The sequence below is a fragment of the Dipodomys spectabilis genome, unplaced genomic scaffold (assembly GCF_019054845.1).
Source record: "Dipodomys spectabilis isolate Male_0828 unplaced genomic scaffold, ASM1905484v1 ptg000380l, whole genome shotgun sequence".
Classification (NCBI taxonomy): domain Eukaryota; kingdom Metazoa; phylum Chordata; class Mammalia; order Rodentia; family Heteromyidae; genus Dipodomys; species Dipodomys spectabilis.
In genome coordinates this window covers 903,529-924,367 of record NW_024871057.1, presented here as the reverse complement: position 1 = coordinate 924,367, position 20,839 = coordinate 903,529, and the positions used below count along the sequence as shown (strand labels likewise).

The window sequence follows — 20,839 nt, the reverse complement described above, 5'->3', positions numbered from 1 at the left end:
TAGTAGGCAAACTGGCAATGGCAATTCAACATCAGAGGATCTGCAAGGAATCAATCTGGTGTTGAACTGAAGAACCCTGTCAGAGGTAAATCCATGTACATAGAACAGAACAGAAAGGAAATCACGAACAGTCTTATTCCAGAGGCATTCAAGATTTGAGTGAGTTTGCATTGCTCAGTCTCTTTTAGGTTACACTCCCTCATTGACTGCCTTCCAAGACTAAAATTCAAGTGAACACACACTGGCATCCTAACAGAGAGTTCATCCTCATGGGAGCCCTCTAGGACATATCTGATGCCTTCACTAGGCTTCACTGGCCACTGCAATGAAGGGATGACCCAAGCATGATCACAGGATGCTGACGTTTCCATCCTAGAACTAGTTCTCATTCTTGTGCCTTAGAACTTGTCGATATCCATCCCTCCCTACTGATCCTCTTCTGAAAGGGAGAGGTAGGTGGCAACATAGAGGAAAGTCTGCCCCTCAAGCACCCACTCCCCAAGCACAGCCTCGCACCAAGAATAAAATCTGAAGATCAGTTTCTACCAGAAACCAACACCCTGCTGTGTTCAACAGCAAGGGAGTGACAGGGCCGAGTGGCTTCAAGTGGGAGAGAGGCACAAGCCCTTCACTGAGGCCCAGTGCCCACTGCCAGGCAGGGGGAATAACCAGAATGCTGAGCCAGCCCCAACATGCACAGTAAAACCTGTACTTTACAAACTGGTGTTTGTATGCTATTTGTGTTTTCCATAATTATTTCCTTTTAGTCCTGCTTTTGCATTTTACTGAGAGACCTACAAAACTAATAATAAATAATCATAGCTAACAATTTTGAGTGTTTACTATGTGTCTGCTAAGCACACCTAAAAGCACGAACGCATTTAATCCTCCTGAACACCCTGAAACAGACAGGTAACGCAAAACTCCCCAGTTTACAAAAAAAGGAAGCCAAGACTTAAGAGACACTAAATGGCTTGTGGCACAGCTCGGAAGTGCTGGGGCTGGATTTGAACAGTGGATCGAGGCCAAGGCTTCTAGTGCTCTCAAAAGGTTTAAGTGGGCTTAAACCTGTTACACATTTACCTGTGTGTCAAGCATTGCCGAATGGAGGCAGAATTCAAAGGGGAAACACCAAGAGGGAAGGAGTGATGATCACAAGAGTGGAGTCCAGGGCTGCCTGACTTTGAATGCTGCTGGGGCTCTCCCCTTGAGAATACATGTAGGCTCCATCACGTGGGTGCTGAGCCTTTGTAGCCATGAGGAAAGCTGAGTGACCTACCTTCAGTTAAGTCTCATCCCTCAAAACTGTGTGCTTTCTCCAGCTCTTCCTCTGCCCAGTACCTCATCCTCAGAAAGCCCTTCTGAGACAACTTCAGATTTCCTCAGTACCAGTTCTATCTAAGCCCCTCCCAGCACTGCTCAGAGCCGTATTCATTGTTATAATTTTCCAGGTTCCACTGCCCTGGAAGAGGGCACAGTGATAAAACAGTCCTCTCTGTCTGGTAGCACCCCTAAAGGAGAGTAAGTGATTGGCCTAAGACATACTAACAAGTTCCTGCTTCTGGTGGTGCTAATGGCCTCATCCCAATCTCTATGTGCATTGTCACAAAGCCTTCTTCAATGTGTGCCTCTGTGAACATCCTTCTTATAAGGAGACCAGTCAGTGGATTTAAAGGATCTCTTAATGCAGTATGATCTCATCTTTACTGTTCTCATCTACTAAGACCCAATTTCCAAACAGAGCCACATTCTACCCACATTCTGGGTAGACATGAATTTTGGGAAGTTATTACCCAACATGCTACCTTCATCAATCCCCTCCTGATCCTAGCAAGCACTTGATCTCCTTTTTTTTTGTCAGACATAAGGCTTGAACTCAAGGCCTGGGCACTGTCCCTGAGCTTTTTCACTCAAGGCTAGCACTCCACTTCCAGTTTTCTGGTAGTTTACTGGAGATAAGAATCTCACAGACTTTCCTGCCCAGACTGGCTTTGAACCATGATCCTCAAATCTCAGCTTCCTGAGTAACTGGATTACAGTACAGGTGTGAGCCACTGCCACCCAGATGGCACTTGATCTTACTACATCCACTCAGGCTTGAAGCAACCTTGTTCCCAGACTCCCATCCTCCCTTCTCTGGGCCAGGTATGTTCAGCCTCATGGTTAGAGGCCACACAGGCTAACACTGCATGAGGAAGCCAACTCTCTACGGTATTCAGCCAGCACTGCGGGGAAGTGTTGCTAATGCCTGGCTGGCCACAGATGACAGCCTCTGGTCTCTATCTTTCTCAGACTTTGAGGCTAAGGCCAAATGTCTGCTCTGTTCATGTCACAATTATCAGTTGTAATGGCATCCCATTTCCAACCATCTCATGGAAAATACTTTGATCCTTTTTCCAAGAATAAATAAACAGAGGGTTATTTTAATAGTAAAAATCCTGGCCGGATCATAGAACAAGTTTATAGATGCTGCATGCAGGTAAATGACAGGTAAAACTGGGCATTCTTCAATCCAAGCACACTCCATCTACCACTGGCAGAGTTCTAGATTCTGCCAGACATTAGCGAATAAACTCATCACAAGCAGACCGTGAGATGTAAGCAGGCTTGTCAGGCTTTCTGTCTCAAGAGCTGCCCTCCAGACCACCTTACAGTGCTGATGCCATAGTCTGGATGGCATTGTCTGCCTGCCATGGCCCCACCTTCTTCCCTAAGATTACCCAGGAATCCAGGAGGAAACCGGACATTTTCACTCCACAGGATTCCACAGCTTCCCAAGAGAGAACCAGACATGATCATTTTTTATGAAGCACCAGAGCTAACTGAGATGTGGGCTCTATAGACCACATCTGGAAAGACGGTACACGATGCAATGAAAACACAACCTTCGCCGATCCAGCTTACTACTCCACTTTATTAGCCGTGATACCTTAAGCAGATCTCAAAAACATCTCTGATCCTCAGTTTTCTTATCTAAATAGTGAGAGCACCGACTTCAAGGCTGTCAGGAGTACTACACTGCTCATTCCATTTCACTGAGCTTTCACACATCCGAGCCTCAGCTGTGTCAGGGGTCCAGCAGTGCCCATTGCTTATGAGCAAAAATGGGCATTGTTGTCATCATCATCAACTTGCACGCTGTCCTCCAGCGAAGTAGACACAAGCCCCTTTCATAACCGTCTCAGACTGAGAGTCACTTTCCTTAGGCTGGAGACACAACCCCACCCACTGGGCCTAAAACCATCCCCATCCAATCCCTACACCCACAGCTTATGACAGAACAACAGGTGAAATTAGGTTGAGACAAGTCATGGGGGGGGGGGGGGGGGGCTCTGAGGACAGACAATAAGGATTTGGTTATTTTGTCGAGAAACAGAGAGGAATCCAGAGGGTCCCCAATCCTGATCCATCCCAATAGCCAAGTCTGCTTCCAAAAGGCCTTCTTGTGTTCTCTTGTCCCTTTTCCAAAGTCATCTTAAAATATAATTTTTTTAATCTAAAAGGGCTCTGCCATAACAGCACATTTGTAGGTCACTCCTCTGGCAGCCTGCCAAGAATGAGGAGCTTGCCCGTATAGGCAGTATTAAAGTTTGTACTCTAAAACAGATCTTTCACTCCTAAGAAAATCCGTTCCCTCGCTTTCTGCTGAAAGCCTTAGAGCTCCTAGCGCATACGTAATTCTAACGCCCTCAGTTACCTACTTCGCTGTTCTGGAGAAACTAGGTTCCTCCTGCTCAGGAGGAAGCAAGAAAGGCCCACAGAACCTTCAGCAAGAAAACAGTGAAGGAGACAGAAACACCAGAAAAGCAAAATACTAATGACTCGCAAGCCCTAGTGTCTAGGGCTAATTAGTAGAGGGCAAACAATTCGAGAGAAGTCAGTGGCACCTGGAAGCACGCCATTCACCCTTTGTGCATTTTACTTGGTCATTAGATATAGCCTGGTGTCACCAAGAAAAGGTTAGGGCACTGGCTACAATCTCTGGTTTAGGAGACAGAGGTTCTCAAGAACTCTACATGTAGGCTGGGGATGTAGGTCAGTACTTGCCTAGCATGTACAAAGTCCTAGGTTCCGGCTCCAGCACTACAGGAAGAAAAAGGAAAAAAAAAGAATTCCACAAGTATTCACTGCACCACTTCATCATATTGTGTGGGAATCTGGGTCGGACACACAGGTGAATGAATGAACCACTGGGCCTGGAACTCACAGAGACACCACAAAGAGGGCTGGGGAGGGGGGTGGCACATGCATTGGAGAAGACAGCTGGCTCATACCTTCCAGAGGGTGACGTAGATAGAGGAAGAGAGAAAGTAATAGGAAGTGTTTTCCCTCCCTCCCACTGCATGTGCCTTTCTAGGGGATAGGCAGGATTTGAAAGCCTGGTGTTCTTGACACTAAGAGGTGTCATTTTCAGACGTGGAGAGAGCTGGAAGTGCCCGAGACACACTGAGTGGTGGAGCCAACGAAAAGGAAAAGAGACCCTTGACCCTGAAGGCCCCACTGTCCTGAGACCCTGAGGAGGGCCTCAAGTTGTAGTACAGGGGCCCCCATGGCCTTCAGGTAGTGAGCATTGGGGTCAAAGGGGCTTATCTGGGGGCAAGTCTGGAGCCAATGGACTTCAAAGTCATGGGGACACAGGAGACCATTATTAGGGCAGAGTGCCAGCAGATGCTGAGTGAAACCTGTGAGGCTGGCAGGAAGAACAAAGGCACAAACTGAAGATGGCCTCAGCCCGTGAGACCCCTGCAGGGCCCAATCAGCTGCTCACACACCATTACTGGGTTGGGGACAGCTACAGCCCAGCTAGAAAGGCAGGAAACACAAACTGACCCCAGAGGATCATGCAGCAAAGTCTACACAGCCAACAACTGTGATGCCGTCTAAGAACAGAATACAATAGAATGGACTAGAATGGGATAGAATGGAACAAAACAGAATAATCTGGAACACAGATGTCCACATATATAGGACACAGAAGAAGGTGACTTCCTAGAAAAGGCAAATGCGACATAAAGACAGTGGCCATGAAGACCTTCCAAGGACACCGGACCCTTCCATCAGTGAAGAAGACATCCAGACAGGGTACCTGTCCCTCAAGCGCTCAGAAGCAGAAGCAAGGGCAAACTGCCCAGTGAGGGAGGCCAGGAGGCAGTGACAGACACGGAGGCTGAGGCTGGGCGAGACTCAGAGCCTTCTGGAGGCAGTGTCAGGAGAGCCCTGGAATTGGAGTGCTTTGAAGAGTTCATTCTGAGGACTTATCTGAAGACGGCTGGCTGCTAGGCTATTTGATTGCAAAATCCATTTCCAAATGGTCTGCTCATTTGTGAGACACTGTGGGCCCAGTATATCAGAAGCAGCAGTGCTTGCTCCTGGGCTAACTCAGCATTCTGCATCCCAGGTGCCAGCTTCCTTGGGCTGGGATTCTCCCGGTCCACAAGAGCTCGGCTGCAGATCCTGACCTCCCACATCCCCATTTCCGATGCCCTATAGATCAGCAGGTGCTATACTAGGCCTTGCCCATGGCCTCTCAGAAAAAAACAGGATCAGGTAGAGAGCCATTTCCCATCAGAATGAAGTGACCAGGACTCCTCACATGCATCCACAATATCCAAACAGCATGGAGGTCAAAGCCCACAGTGCAGCTACCAAGATCAGTTCCCAGCTCCACACACCTAAGGTTCTGACTACTCAGTTCTCCTTGGAGAGAGGGGACTAGGGGAAAAAAGCCCTAGCCACACCTCCATTTTAACCACTTGGCAAGTTATTCCAGACCCAGCAGGGCCCACGGCTGAGCTGGGGCCACTGAAAACCCTGCTCTGGTTAAAATACATCTATCTGCAGCATTCAGAAAATAGCTATCTACAGTATTGCTTTCAGCTATAATGGAAAACTGATGGCTTTTATCTCCCCAACTTTATGACTATTGATGGGATAGAGGCTGAGGTTTGATGACCATTTAATAGCCGACCCTGTGCAGTTAGAGGAGCATCAGAAAGCAATGAAAGCTCCGAGATGATTGTCTGGCAGAGAATTCTCCACTGAGGTCCAGGAAGCAAAACAACCACCCTCCCCAAGCTCCAACAAAGGGAAAAAAAATCAAAGTCATCATCATTTCTGTTTCTACCCCCCTCCTTTCTGCCACTGACCTCTGGGAGGTTGATCCAAAGGGAAGACAGGTAAGGGGGAGAAGAACAAGACAAGCCAAACCCTCATGGAGAAAAAGAGGTGCTAAGGGTCGAGGACCCCAACTCAAAGACCCCTGAATACCCTCTCCCATGCACACCAGCTCCCTGCCAAGCCTCCAGTGCCTTATGGATTCTGACAGAAGGATGGGGACTCAGGATGGAACAGAGCAAAGGACAGGGAAGGAAGCTGAAACCCCCTAGCCAGGCCCAGGCTGTCCCAGGTCCAGCTGATTTCAGACCTTCTGGCAGTAGCCAGAAGCCAAAAGCCATCGATGGCTCTGCCTACGTCCAAGCCCCAAGTATTGCCTACCCTTCTGCCTCTGCCTCCTTGTAGGGGATGTCTGCCATCAGCCCTACTGCTGCCTTCCCTTGCACCCACCAGCATGAAGCCAGCTTCTACAGACCAGCACAGGGGCCAAAGAACACCATATTCTTAAACTTTGCAGCACTCCAAGTACAATTGAGCAACCCTTGTACTTGGATCCAAAATCTGAAATATGTCAAATTTTCTTACATTTAAATTTCTTGAGCATCAACATGACAGTGAGGCAGTTTCCACAGTTGTGACAAAGTACCTGAGAAACCCACCTAATGAAGGAAAGACTTATTTTTGGCTCATAATTTCAAAAGTTTCAGTCCACTGGCCCCATTGCCATGGTGAAGCAGAGCATCATGGGAGCATGAGCCTGTGGCAGAGATGCTACTGACCTCATGGTGGCCAGGAAACAGAGAGAAACAAAGAGGAAGAGGCAAAGGAACGCCTCCAGAGACCCACGTCCTCCAAACAGGCTCCACTTTTTGTAGTTCGTACCACCTCCAACAGTCCATTCAATTATGAATCCATCAATGGATTGATCTACCGATTGGTCAGATAAGGTTCCAGTCACTTCCAAAAATCCCCACCTCTGAAAACTGCACCGAGGAGCAAGACATTAACACAGGAGCCTTTTAGAGGGGCATTTCGGATAGAAGCTACAACACCACAAGGGGAAAATTCCATATCATGAAACTGTGCTTCATGCCCAAAATTATCCAAAATAATGTAGAAAATTTCAGGTTGTGCATGTAATCAATTGTGTGATGGTTGAAATTAATTTCAGGTTATGAAGCACACATGAATTTCATGTTTAGACATTGGTCTCATCTCCAATGTACTTCACTATGTATATGTACAAATATTCCAAAATCCAACCAAAAAAAAATCACAAAGCTTTTCTGGTCCAAAACAATTTAGATAACAAATACATAATCTATATACTCATAGCTATCTGCATTTTTTTTTTGGTTGTGGGGCTTGAACTCTGGGCCTAAACATTGTCTCTCAGCCTTTTTGTGCTCAAGGCTAGAACAGTACCACTTGAGCCACAGCATCACTTCCCAGTTTTGAGTCGTTAATTGGAGATAAGAGTCTCACAAGGACTTTTCTACTCAGGCTGGCTTCAGACTGCGATCCTCAGATCTCAGCCTCCTGAGTAGCTAGGATTACAGGCATGAGCCACTGGTGCCCGGCTAGCTATCTGCATTATCTACCACCCCACGAGGTGGACAAAACAGATAAAGGAGGGGGTAACAATGTTTGATAGGAAATATACTCATTACCTGTACCTTTACTATATATAGTACCTTTAGTGTGTGTGTGTGTATATATATATATATATATATATATATGTATATGTATATATATATATATCAGACTCAAGAGATGTGACATTCCTCAAGTCCTTTGACACCTCCCAGGCTTTTGAAGTCCTTTATTTTACCCTCTACCATGCCAGAGTAGACTACTGCCCAGGGTGATGAAACCTGACTGATTGGCTCCTGCTATTCCTCAGCTGTGTGACTTGAGCAAAGAACTTTACCTCTCTGGACTTCAGTTTCCTCATCTAGAAAACAAACTTTTGTTGGGATGGTCTTTCTCAATTCTTATCAGCCACATTTTGATGCAGTATCCTCCTCAGCAGCACTGTCGTCATACCTTTTCATACTGAACATACTGTCAGCCCTGAATGAGTAAGACTGCAGCACACTGAAGACACAGACACCAAGCCATCCCTGGTCCTCCGTGCCATACTCCAGCCCTCCGAGGTCTCTCCTCCAAACCATTCTCCTTCAGCCACTGACAGCACAGGGGACAGAGCATATGCTCAAGTCAGTGGGTGAGGCTGTCAGGGGACAGATAGCAGGTGAGTGGAGACCCCCTTACCCACCACTACAGGGGCTCCCATTGCTACTCTGAGGCCCACCATGGGCCCAACCTCTTTAGAGGCACAAAAACACAATGCACCTGCAAAGACAGAAGCATCGCCCAAAGGGCCTATTCCTCCCTGGGCTCCTGTGGGCAAACCAGCCAAGAAAACAAGAGTGGTAGGGAGGTGGAGGGGACTTAGAACTGCTCTTCTGTCCCAGCTTGCTTCCCACCACCCACCTCTTCCACCTCTTTGCCAGGCAAGGGAAGGTCACAGCTTAATTCCTGGGCTGTGACAAATCTCCAGTCTCTGAACTCAGAGGCTGCCTATGGTAGGTACTACTTGTTGATTTCTTAGGGAACTAGGGGAGAATTTGCAAGTAGCAGGTGATGATCGTTGCTTGGTTTATTTTAAATGCATCCAGAGAAATGAAATCACAAGGAAAGTGAGGAGAGAGAGCACCCCAGACTCAAGAGGCCTGATCTGGCTCAAAAGTAGGCAGCCGCTCCCCCACTGACATCATCAGCCAGCTAATGATTTAAGGATGGCATTCCTCAGGTCCTCCACATAGAGCGTCATCTCTCCTTACGTTTCAAGATGGCAGCCACAAGGCCACTAGATCTTCCTAAAATCCACCAGTTCATTACAGTCCATCCTCATCCTGGATTCAGTGAAGCTGTACACACTATCCTGCCAATCACCCATCAAAAAACATCCCAAGAGTGAATGACAAGTGGACAAAGACCAGCACGGCAAGCCACCTACAGGGCCATAGCCCAACAGAGGAACCAGACTAAATGAAAACCAGTACACTTGTATATATTAAGATGGGAAAAAAAGTGACCACATGTTCAGGGAAAAACAGCTTACAAAATAGCATTACTGCATGACACCATTTTGTTGGGGGAAAAAATCTATTTCTATGCATATTAAAAACCAAGTCTGAAACCAGGTGCAGTGATTCACACCTGTAATCCTACCACCTGGCAGAGATCAAGAGATTTGCAGTTCAAAGCCAACTCAAGCAAAAAGCTCTTGGAGACACACCTTTTCAACAATAAAAATCTGGGCACAGTGGGACACACCTGTCATCCAACCTATGCTGGAAGCATAAATAGAAAGATCCCAGTCCAGGACACCTAGGCGTGCATACTAGATCCAATTGAGAAAGAACAAAGGCAAAAATGGTCTTGGGGTATACGGGTCAAGTGGCAGAGTGCCTACCTCAAATGCACAAGACCCTGAGTTTAAACTCGAGTACCACAAAAAAAAAGGTCTAAAGAGTGGGTATTCCTCCCAGGGTATGCATGGGAATGCCTTCTACCTTCTCTAGGAATATTTTCTGTCTTGTCTGAATTATTTCTTACAATGAGCACATAACACTTTGGTAATTAGCAAAAACAGAAAAGCAAATTTCATGTTGAAAATTAGAAAGGGCAGAGAAAGAAGGCCAAATTGGGCATTGGTGGCTCCTGCCTGTGATCCAAAAGGCTGAGACCCTAGAGGACTATGATTCCAGGTCACCCTAGGCCCAGAGTCCACTAGACTCCATCTCCCAAATAACCAGCAAAAGGCCAGGCTACAGGGATGATTCAAGTGTTAGAGCTCCAGGCTAGCAATCACAAGGCCTTGAGTTGAAACCCCAGTACTACCATAGGAAAGGAAGGAAGAAGGGAAGGAGGAAGGGAGGGAAGAAAAAGGCTCTGAAAGAGGGAGGAAGTCTCTGAGAGAAGACATTCTCTGAAGGACTCTGCCTGTTTCCAACTCTGAGGTTGGAACTCTGACCAAATGAGGTCACTCGGTCTAGTTATCCACAGGCTCTCAAGTCAGTCATGCTCAGGACTGGTGGGTTTAATCCTAGAGAGTGGGCTCAGCAGACCCAAAATCCAGGAATTCACAAAGTCCTTTGTTCAAAATGGTGTTTATTTCACACAGACCCTGCGCAGGCCTCCTGTACACTGTCCATCAGCTCTGAGTTACTTCTGACACCCAACACTATGTACCATCTAGGTAAATTATAAGACTGCACTATTATTTGTGTTACTTTTATTGTCATATTCATATTTTCATTGTGGGTTTTTCCCCAGATATTTTCAGTCTGTGATTGACTGGATCCAGGGATGTGGAACCTTCGGGTTCACAGGAGCCAATGTGTTCATTAGCACTGCCTGTGACCCCTCCACCAGGATCCATGTGACTACTTCATCCTCTCATTAGAAAACAAGTTTCCAGAACCCTGATCTTGCTGCCATTAGGGGTTGACAGACAGACGCCTAGGGGGGCAGGTGAAGCCCCTATCTGCTCAGGGTCTCTTCAGGCATCCGAAAGCTCTGGCCTCACACTCCCAAACGCACAGCCCTCACACAAACTCTCCCGCTTCCGCTGGCACCTTCCACTCTCAGCAGGAAAAGCCCAAGTCCAGTCCTGCTGCCTCCTCTGCCCCTTCTCCCTGAAGTCTCTGCCCCAGGGCATCCGCCTCCTTCCTAGACCAGTAGGATGGAGCCAGTCTCCACACTGTCCTCCCTTGCTCTCCTCCCCCCCTCACCTGCAGCAGAGAGTTTAATCCTCAAAACAGTGAATTAAGCAAGGCCTCCACTTCATAGTAACGCGTTCACATGAGGGAGCCCCATCTCCCCACATGAGCTTAAAGCTCTTTGAAAGAGCCCGTGTCTACCACGTGGCTGTGCAGCCGGCTGCTGCTCCTACTTTTGCTGCATTCTTTCCCTTAATCCCATCATCTCTATCCCAAACCCCTGCCTCTCCCCTGAACTCCCAGATAGCAAGTACACTTTGTATCTGACATTTCCACTTGCACATTACAAAGACTTTCAAACAACAGCTTCGGAGCCCAAGCATCCTCCTCCCCCATCCTCAAGCTCCCCGGCTCCTCCTCCTTCCCCCTCCTCCTTCTTCCCCCTCCTCCTACTCCTCTTCCCTCTCTCAGGTCTTCCTGCTGCTCTGTTCTTCTCCCTTCTCCTCCTCCTCCCTCTCTCAGATGACAACAATGCCAGCCGTCCAGCCTCCAGGCCGCTATCTTCCCCTTGAATGTCCATCTCCAATACATCTTCAAGAACTGAGTTCTAAAGTCTGTCTCATCCCTCAGACCAGTCCCTTGTCCTTTTCTCTCTGCCTCGGCCTTATCTCAGGCAAATCACAATGCAGACTCTGCCCGGGACCCGCATTCCCAGCCTGCACTTCTCAAACCCCTTCATGCACAGCAGCCAAAGGAATCTTTCTAAAATACCAGTTACCTTCCTACTTAACATGATCCATGGCCCCTACTGTCTTCCAGAGGAAATCAAACTGACAGAATGTGCAAGAGATTTGTGAAGGGGCCCTTCCTGCCCCTTCCTCTAGTTCCCTAACACACTCTTCCCCCCCCCCCCTCCGCCAAGGAACAGAAGAGTCACTTCCTAATACAGACCCACTCCTCCATCAAACTCAGCAGAAATGTCTCCTCCATGAGGCCAAAAAGACACACCCTCCACCTGTATCCAGGACCAACATGGTTTGTCTTTAGCATCACACAGAAGCTAGAGTGCTCTCACACTTCAGTCTTAATTATGCCACCACTGGACTTCAGAAGTCCAGTTCTCAGTTAGCCCAAATCCCTTGGCCATGGCTCCCAGACCTCATGTGATCTAGCCCCTGTCTGTTTCCCACCACACCCAGGCCTGTCTCCAAGCCCCTCTGCAAAGCCAATACTCCAGGGTTCAGCTTTGCTCTGTGACTGGTCTCTGCGCTCTGCTCAGGGCCAGGAAGGCCTGTGAGGGACTTAGCTGCTTGTGACCAATCTTTCCCCAAAGAAGGGGGTCCTCTCCAATGCCTCCCTCATGGTCCTAGGAGATAGCATAAAAGAACCTGGATTGCCAGAGAAGCAAAGTGAAGATCTGATAGTCTATTTGTAACATGGCTCCCTTCTTACTGTCACTAGACTCCAAGTGCGTGGAGGGAAGGACCTTCAGCTCCTTCAGAAAACTCTCCAACACTAACACAGTTCCAGGCCTTATAGGAATGAACAAGTCATGGTGAAACTAACAGAGGAGGGGTTGCAAGTCCCTTCCTCCCACTGCCCTTGCTAGAGGCAACCTACCACTCCCAAGAATGACTGGGTGTGTTATCTGCTAGGATCTATCCCGAGACCCTCCCTCAACGCCTGTGGCAGACATCACTAATAAATCACAGAGTCACATTCTCCACTGAGTTGATGAAGTTGGTCTTCCAGAGAAAGCAAAGGTTCTTAAGACTGGGAGATCAAAGAATATTTGAGGAATACAAGAGATATAATAAATGTCTCCCTAGAAGATACACTTACCATATAATTTCAAAATATTCAAGGATGTACTTTTTATAAACAGTGAAGATTTTGAGGCCCCAGCCCACTTACTCTTAGGCAAACAATCTTTTATTATCACTTAGAGATGATCTGCTAAAGATACCGGCCAAGAATTAACTCTATCTTACAGAGTTAAAGAGAAGTTGAGTGACAGATGCCAAGGTGTCAAGAATCAAATCCCAGACCTATTCATCCTCCATGCCTAAGTGGAGTAGATATTCCCCTAGCTAGCAAGAGGGAGGGCTTGGAGGACTTCCGGAGGGAGGGGCCCAACTCCTGCATGCCACCAATGACAGCGTCCACTGCACAAAGGGGCCTGGGCTGTCAGGGTAGCCCCAGGCTACAGTCTATTTATACATATTAGCAGCACCCAGAGGTTAGATTACAGCCCCACAGCTGGCACCAGGCCAGCAAGGAGTTATTTATATCCTCCTGGCAGTCTATGAGGAGCAGGGCATTTCAGAGAACTGCTTCCAAGTACAGCCTAGAAGGGACACAAGCTCTACAGAACAAGAGAATGATCCTCCCCACAATCTTCAGCTGCCACCACTACACACACACACACACACACACACACACACACACACACACACACACACTCATAATGAATGCAAGCTGAGAAGACTAAAAACTAAAAAGTTGTGTTTCTCAAAATGTAGATAGATCATGACCCACTGCATAGCTATGATCCAGTACAATTCCATGGATTCATTCCAACAAGTCCTCTGGGGTTTCCAGACTCCTCAGAATTTTCTAAAGGAAATGCTAGCACTAGTCTTCTCTAGATTTCCTGTGTTAGCTTAAGTCCAGAGCCCTGAGGCTCATGGGACATGAACCAGACCAAAGAGAAAGACAGAGCCTGGGCCCCTGGGATGTGACTTGCAGCCAGCTGGATGTGGGTAAAGCAAGAAGCTTCCACTCCCAGATATTCCATCTGACCCTGCTCCAAAGGGCCGTGAGAGGACAGAAGGACCCCAGGGCAGTGAACGGACGGACAGAAGTACTTCAGGGCCCCCAGCAAGAAGATATCCTTGTTCAAGCAAGGCTCCTTCAAAGGAAACCTGCAACACTTTCTCAATAGTAACATGTAGCAAGACGACACATTTAATTAATGACACACCAGATAGGTGCTGCACCATGCTCACCACTAGGTGAGAATCAACAGCAAATAACGGGACTGGCTTCCCTACAGTACCAGATAGGCTGTCTGCTCTCTTCAGTCTCTCGGTGAAAAACATGGGCATAACTGCACCAACTCCCTAAGCACAAAGAGCAACATGTGGCCAAGCAGATCCGTCCCAGTCAAGCCTGAGCGCTGTAGCCCTGATGCATAAGGAATAATCTCAGAGATGCCCAAGGACAAGAGACCCATTTCCAAAGAATCACCCCATAGAAGGGCTCTCCTGGACCCCCAACAAATCAGCTTTGTTCATGAAAGAATCCATGGACGCGAGAGTTCTTTGGTTCCAGCTCCAAATCTCGCCACTTGGGGATCTTCCATTTTCAGGAGCTTTTCCCTCAAGTGCCTACATTGAAGGATCCAACTCAGAAAAGAAGGAGGGGCAGGACCCCCTTTCTCCTGGCACAATGCTGAGCCAAGCCTGGGTGCCCTCTAGAGTCACCTGTTACCTCTTGATGCTTACAGTGGCACCCACGGGCACCTGGACATCGCCAGGGCCACAGGAGAGAAAGATACCTGTGCAGACAGGTCAGGCCTGCAGAAGCTGAACACTGTACCTCCCCTTCCAGATGCCCCCGGGTACAGACTTGTGAGAAGGATCCTTCCAACCCACCCTCCTCCACTTGCCACCCCAGTGAGGCATTAGCCCATCTGTTCTTATGCAAGAGCTCATGTCTCCAGGAATGTAAGCCCAAGAGGCAGGGGTAGGAGCAGCAGAAAGCAGCCTGCAAAGCCACTGGAAAGAATCCAGACCGCAAACCTGGAATACCCCCGAGTTCTCCAGATGCCTGTGCTAAGCATCCTTGTTTGATCAGTAACAAAACCATGGGTCAGGGAGTGAAAAGGCCCATCCAGAGCCCATATGTAAGTGTCTAACCAGGGACGCCATGATGACCCGCTCCAGCCTCCACCTGCCTTTCATCTCTGCATCTTGATCGCACACCTCAAACCTCAACTTTGCAGAGGTGTTATAATGCCCCCAAGACTCCTGCCAGGTTCACCCTAGGTCTAGGCCCCGCCCTCCCTCTCAGAGGACCACATCTTATATTTGCACATGGGTGAGTTCAGGGGTTGGGATGGGAGCTCAGCAGAGATAAGGCCTGGTCCAAGGTAGAAGCTCACATGGGAAACCCAGATTTCCCACTCAGAACCCCAGACCTTCCCACGCCAGCTGTGTCCCTGACTCAATAACCTGATGCAGCACTGAAATCCACAACCCAGGGCAAGGGGCTCATCTGCATAGCTCAGCTCCTCAGCTCCTAAGATTCCGCCATCTCAAGCTTTCTAAACACTGGTTCCATAGGGACATGTGCCAACCGATGCTCCTGTTCCTGGCTATTTCCAGAAAAATAAATAAATAAATAAATAAAGGCCCTTCTGATTCTTCAAACAGACACAAAACTGAGCCACTGAATTTCCCCTGGCTCAAAGTCTCACATAAGACACTCAATCCACAGGAGCCACACACGGAACCATCCATCCTCAAAGTGGCACTGCTCAAGAGGTAGAGCACTTGACTAAGCAAGAATGTCCCAAGTTCAAGCCTCAATACCACCAAGAGAAAGACAAAGTAAGTAAGTGAGCAAGTGCCAGGGGCCTATCACTTCTATAAAACTCCTAGATGTCTGAGGTCTCAGACATCCATCCCAGCTCTTCTGAAGCCTACTTACTTTCTGGGTACCCCTTGCCCACCTGTAGGCATGAGGTGTGGTAAAGGCTGGCTGAACTGCACCTTGTGCTAGCCTTTACCAGCCTCCTGAAGGCCCAATTCTTCATCTGTTCTGTCCGCTTAGGTCACTATGTAGAAGGTGGCTGGCCAAACTCATTTCAGCGTTTAATCCAGGAGAGAAAGCAGTATCCAGCTAAGATTCACTGGCTCCCTTCTACGGTGCTTTAGGAATTATGTGTCCCTCCCAGCTCCTGGTTCATCTCAGCCATTAGAAAGCTGGGGTTCAAGTTCACTACTCTGCCAGACAGCACAGCTGAAATATGCACTCGCTCCGTTCCTATGGCCAACCCTCCTGTTGTTGTAGGCACGGGTTTATTTCAAATCGCCTCAGTCTGTGTGTGTCTACGGTGTGTTTTTTTAAGTAAGCAAAAGAGAAAGCCCACTGTCTTCACAGGGCTTTCCCTGAGCCCTGCAGCTAGCTCTGTGCTCAGTCCTTTCTCTGAACTCCAGCAGAGCTTGTTTTCCAAACCAAACAAACAGAGCCTCCCTTTCTATGTACACACAGGCCCAGCTCTCCCCAGCTGAAAAGACGCTGCCTCCATCCCACATCCCTCTTCAGCCCCGGACCCCAGCTCTGATTCCTTCTGAAGACAGTGGTTTGAACCCAGTGCCTCTACCTCTGCCTCCCCAACAGGCCTCAGCCTACAGAAATCAGCTTTCAACACACACACACACACAGACACACACACACTCTCTCTCTCTCTCTCTCTCTCCAGCTTTGCTTTCTCCCTTCCACTGAATTCTCTTCTCTTCTGGTTTCTTGGCCAGTCTTCTAATCTCTCAAGCTTTCTGACCACCTGTTCCACTTCCCTCATCCATCCCTATGAAATCTTCATGATTCCAGCAGAGTCCAGCCCTTGCCCCCCATATTGTGACAGTCACCTGACTGCTGACGTCACCCAAATCAGCAGGCACTGCCAACCTAGCCCCCACCATGGGTGCCACCTACCTTCCCTACAACAGCATACACTGTGATGACTTTAATCACCAGTGATAGCAAAATGTCCCTAAATCCATCCTTTCTCTCCGGCTTCTCTTGAGTTCAGCTTCCTAGGTTAATGCCCCCAGATACTGCCAAAGAGGCGTCGATGGTCCCCCTCCCCGGCTACCTCAAATGCTATGTGTCCATCACCATCTCCCACTATAGGCTCCATCACCCATAATCACTTAACTAGGAAACATGGCGGTCACTACTCACTCAACTCTTGTCTATGGAGTGCTCACCATGGGCCAGGCTCCATGTCCAAGAAGAGATGTGGAGTAAACAAAATGCAAATGGTTCTTGCCTCCAGGGAACCTCAGCCAATCACTCATCCAGCAAAGCCTCATTACTACTCTTCTCTGAAACAATCCCCTTCCCCCCACTTCCTCAGCTGCTACGTTACCTGAGAGCAGTATACCATAGTAGCCACACACAAAAATAAATAAATAAAAGAAGGCTGGGCACTCATGGATCACACCTGTAACCCTAGCTCGGGAAGCTCAGATCTGAGGATCACAATTCAAAGCCAACCAGGGAAGAAAATACCAAAAACATGAAAGTGGAGCTGTAGCAGTAGCTTTGAGCCAAGAAAGCTCAGAGACCGTGCCCAGGTTCTGAGTTCAAGCCCCAGGACTGGCACCAAAAGAAATAAAGGAAAGAAGAAAGGAAGAGAGGGAGGGAGGGAAGAAGGGAGGGGGAAAAAAGCAGTATCACTTGAATCCCAACTCCAAAATGTGTGCCCTGTATGACCTGGCAAGTTACTCTCAATCTATTCCCCTCACTTGATAAAGATAATAATACTGACTTTATCGATTTGGTGTAGGATTCAATGAGACAAGAAGGCTTTAAACAATGCTCAGAACCCAGCTGACGACCTGTAAACACCTGTAACTATGGTGCTCTTCATTTGTCCAGGAGCCTCCCTGCCCAGACTCTCACTAAGCGCACCCACCCCACATTGAACCCTGCAAGCCCAGCCTCTCTGCCTCTATCTAGCCTTTCCTGGTCTTTTTTTTTCTCATTTTCCTAGACTCAGAGGCTCAAGGCTCCCTCCCTGGGACCAACAGGCTCAGGCCGATGCCCCTCAGCCTGGTGTCCTCACCTCATCCCACTGACTGGAACCAGTTCTTCTCTCCCTATTTCCTTCCTGTAGGGGGTGTTCTATGGAGAACATGGGGTTTATCTCCAAATGACCAAATCTTACTTGCACCAAGAGGACAACACAAGAATTATAAAGAGGCAAATTTCAATTCACTCTAACAACAAAACAAAATGTTTTCTGACAATTAGGCAACGCATCTACAAAGCATTTACTATACACTAGGCTCTGTGCTGAACTCTGGACACATGCTCACAATAAGCCTGCCATGTGGGTATTTGTATTCCTATGTCAGGAGGACGGATACAAGCTCAGGAAACCTTTCAAACTGGTTCAAAGTCACATCGCTAGAATAAGTTGTAAATACAGCATTTGAAACAAGCCTTGTCAGACTCCAGAATCCATTCTCAGCCAACACTAGCCTGATCAGTTCTCAGTCTGCAGCAAGCTAGCTCTTGGCACTACAAAAAGTACCTTCTTTCTCTGAAGGAAGTTAGGCAGGACTTTCGTTAGAAAGAATATCAAATTATCTAGAGTCCCTCTTCTTCCAAGACTCTAGGAGTTAGTGATTTTTAATTATAAGCTCCTCGGAGATTCGTCTTGACTTCCCGCGAGATACTTGGCATAACGCTGGGTAGAATGAGCCAACAATAAACGCAAGTAGGGACAGAGGAAGGAGGGAAGGAGAGAAGGTAAGAAGGGGGGAAGGAGGAATGGAGGGAAGAAGGGAAGGAAAGGTGAATGAATTCATAAATGGGCAGAAAAACAGATGATTAGATGGAGATAGATGGATGGACAAATAAAGGAATGAAATGAATGAGTGACAAATGATGTAGCACCTGCGCTGGGCTCAACATAATCCAGAGAGCTCCAGCGAACCGGGAGAAGGGATAAAACCAGCCACACCACACCCACAGGTGCAGCCTCTTACCGGCACAGGTGGTCAGTGCGGCAGAGGCTGCGCAGGTCCAGGCAGTTGGGCTTCTCCTTGTCCTCGTAGGAGCAGCTGGGCAGGATGGTCTGCCGGCGGCGCTCGGCACAGGCCTGGTCCTGGCAGGAGCAGAAGAGCATGCGGTAGGTGTACTCGCTGGGCACCCGGTCGAAGAACTGGCGCAAGGCCTTGTGGCACTTGCGGCGGTTGCAGCGCTCGGTGGGCACGATCTCTCGGTTGCAGATGGAGATGTAGGACGAACGCAGTTTCTTGCAGTTGTCGTTCAAGTTGCAGGCCTTGGCGGCATCCAGGCAGTGGTTGCTCTTGGCACTGACCACCGGGTCTACCCCTGTCCCTAGAGGAGAAAGGACAGTGCAGGTCAGAGGCCCAGCCAGGCGCAGGGGACACGGGTGCCTGAGATCAGTATGCTTCCACATGACTGCTCTTTGACTCTGTTTCCCGTCTGTGGAGCAGGGCTCGCTTCCTGGGACCCTGGCTCCTGAGGTTGGGGTGAGAATTATGGAATCAACACACAGGTCCATCAAGAAAGTCCTCAGGACTCTGCCAGACACAGAGTGAGCAGTGTGCAGTTAAGATAGTGAATGTTCACTCATCACAAGGCTAAAAGGCATGCAACCCAGTGTGTGCCCTGTTTACAAATCCAGGAAATAAGTGCTAGACACCGTAGCCCAACCAGTCACCCTACCTCTTTGGAAAGAAATTGGGAGGATTATGGTCAGAGGCCAACCGAGGATTTAAACACAGACAGACAGACAGACAGACAGACAGAGACAGAGAGGAGTTCAAGATACCTCCATACCCACGATCCCAACTACATGGGAGGAGGTGTAAGCAGGAGGATTGTGGTCTGTGGCCAGCCCAAGGCAAAAACAGAGACCCTCCCAGAAAAATAATTGAAGCGAAAAAAAATTGGTTAAAGGCCTAGCTTAAGTAATAGAGCACCTGTCTAGCAAGCACAAGTTCCGACCATTCACAAGAAAAGTAAATGCAGCAAATTACATGACTGACTTAAGGTCACAAAACCAGGGCCCCAGAGACTTCCCTCCCTCCAACAGCCCATCTAGCAGAACTTCAGTTCAGAGAGGACCCCTCCAAATAGGAATCCCTGGGCTGGGAGACTTGCAATTGTCAGGTCAGAGCTGTCTCCAGCATGGACCTTAAGAGCTAACCATATAACCCATTAATGGGCAGATAGATATATTTAAACTTAGGAATCTTGTGCCTCTAACCAACAAGTAGAATGTCAAGGGCACAACACAGGAGTGGCTCTGCTTCCGTGCAGTGACTTCCCACAGTCAGGGCTAGCTGCTCCAGGAAGACACACATCACAGAGGCAACCTGACCACCGCCACCAGCCAATTCCCACCTATGCCATGTTTCTCCTCTGGCCCATGGCAGGCAGAGGAAGCTGACACACACACACCCCTGAAATACCAGTGGACAAGGCAGAAGCCTCTTCACATTACAGATGAAGAAACTGAGGTGAAAGTGTGCAAGGGAACTCCACACACACACAGTCACCCAGCACACTAGCAAGAACCTGACCACCCAGCACAGAGGTATGCCAGGGACAGCGAGCGGACAAGCCAGGGCCTTGCTTTTCATCTCTATCCATCCATCCAGAGCTTTTTGGTCTTTCTGGAGCCCCTTCCTCCATGCAAGCTCCTGTTCAGGGTAAGGAAGACATGGGACAGGCCAATAAAGGCCATGCTCTCCTCATGGCAGGCCTGATGGCTGAGCATGTGCAGCATGCAGTTCCTGGTATTCTGGTCACCTGATCGTTAAAGGGTCTCTCAAGCCCCACCTCTACACAGATCTCTGCTAGATGCTATGTGTGCATCATGATCAGAGGAAGCCAAAGCCTTGCAGAGCCAAGTAAGCCTGGAAAAGCCAAGCACTCTGGCTAGGAAACCAGGGAACACAACTGCACAGTCGCTAGGACTGGGTCTTCAAGAAATAAGCCATCAACCTTCACCTTCTGGCACAGCTACTTATCCACTGTGTTACCTTGAGCAAATGACTAAAACCTTCCTCCGTTTCCTTGTCTGCAAGACAGTGGCTACTGTTAGGATCGAAGCATGAATGAGCTCACCTATTATCTGCTCACTAAACCACTTTCATTGGCTATTACATTTCCCATCAGAAAAAGAAAAGAAAAAAAAGGCTAAGCTCATGTCTGTAATCCTAGTT

General features: G+C 48.4%; 1 protein-coding gene across 3 annotated transcripts in view; it reads right to left on the bottom strand.

The window, feature by feature from the left end:
* The window catches only part of Gfra2 (GDNF family receptor alpha 2), a 75,275-nt gene that overhangs the window by 21,541 nt on the left and 32,895 nt on the right, over positions 1–20,839 (bottom strand). For all 3 annotated transcript variants that reach the window (XM_042667230.1, XM_042667232.1, XM_042667231.1), the window contains one exon: positions 18,629–18,983. In XM_042667230.1, coding sequence (XP_042523164.1) covers positions 18,629–18,983 — 355 coding nt within the window. The remainder of the gene's footprint in view (positions 1–18,628; positions 18,984–20,839) is intronic.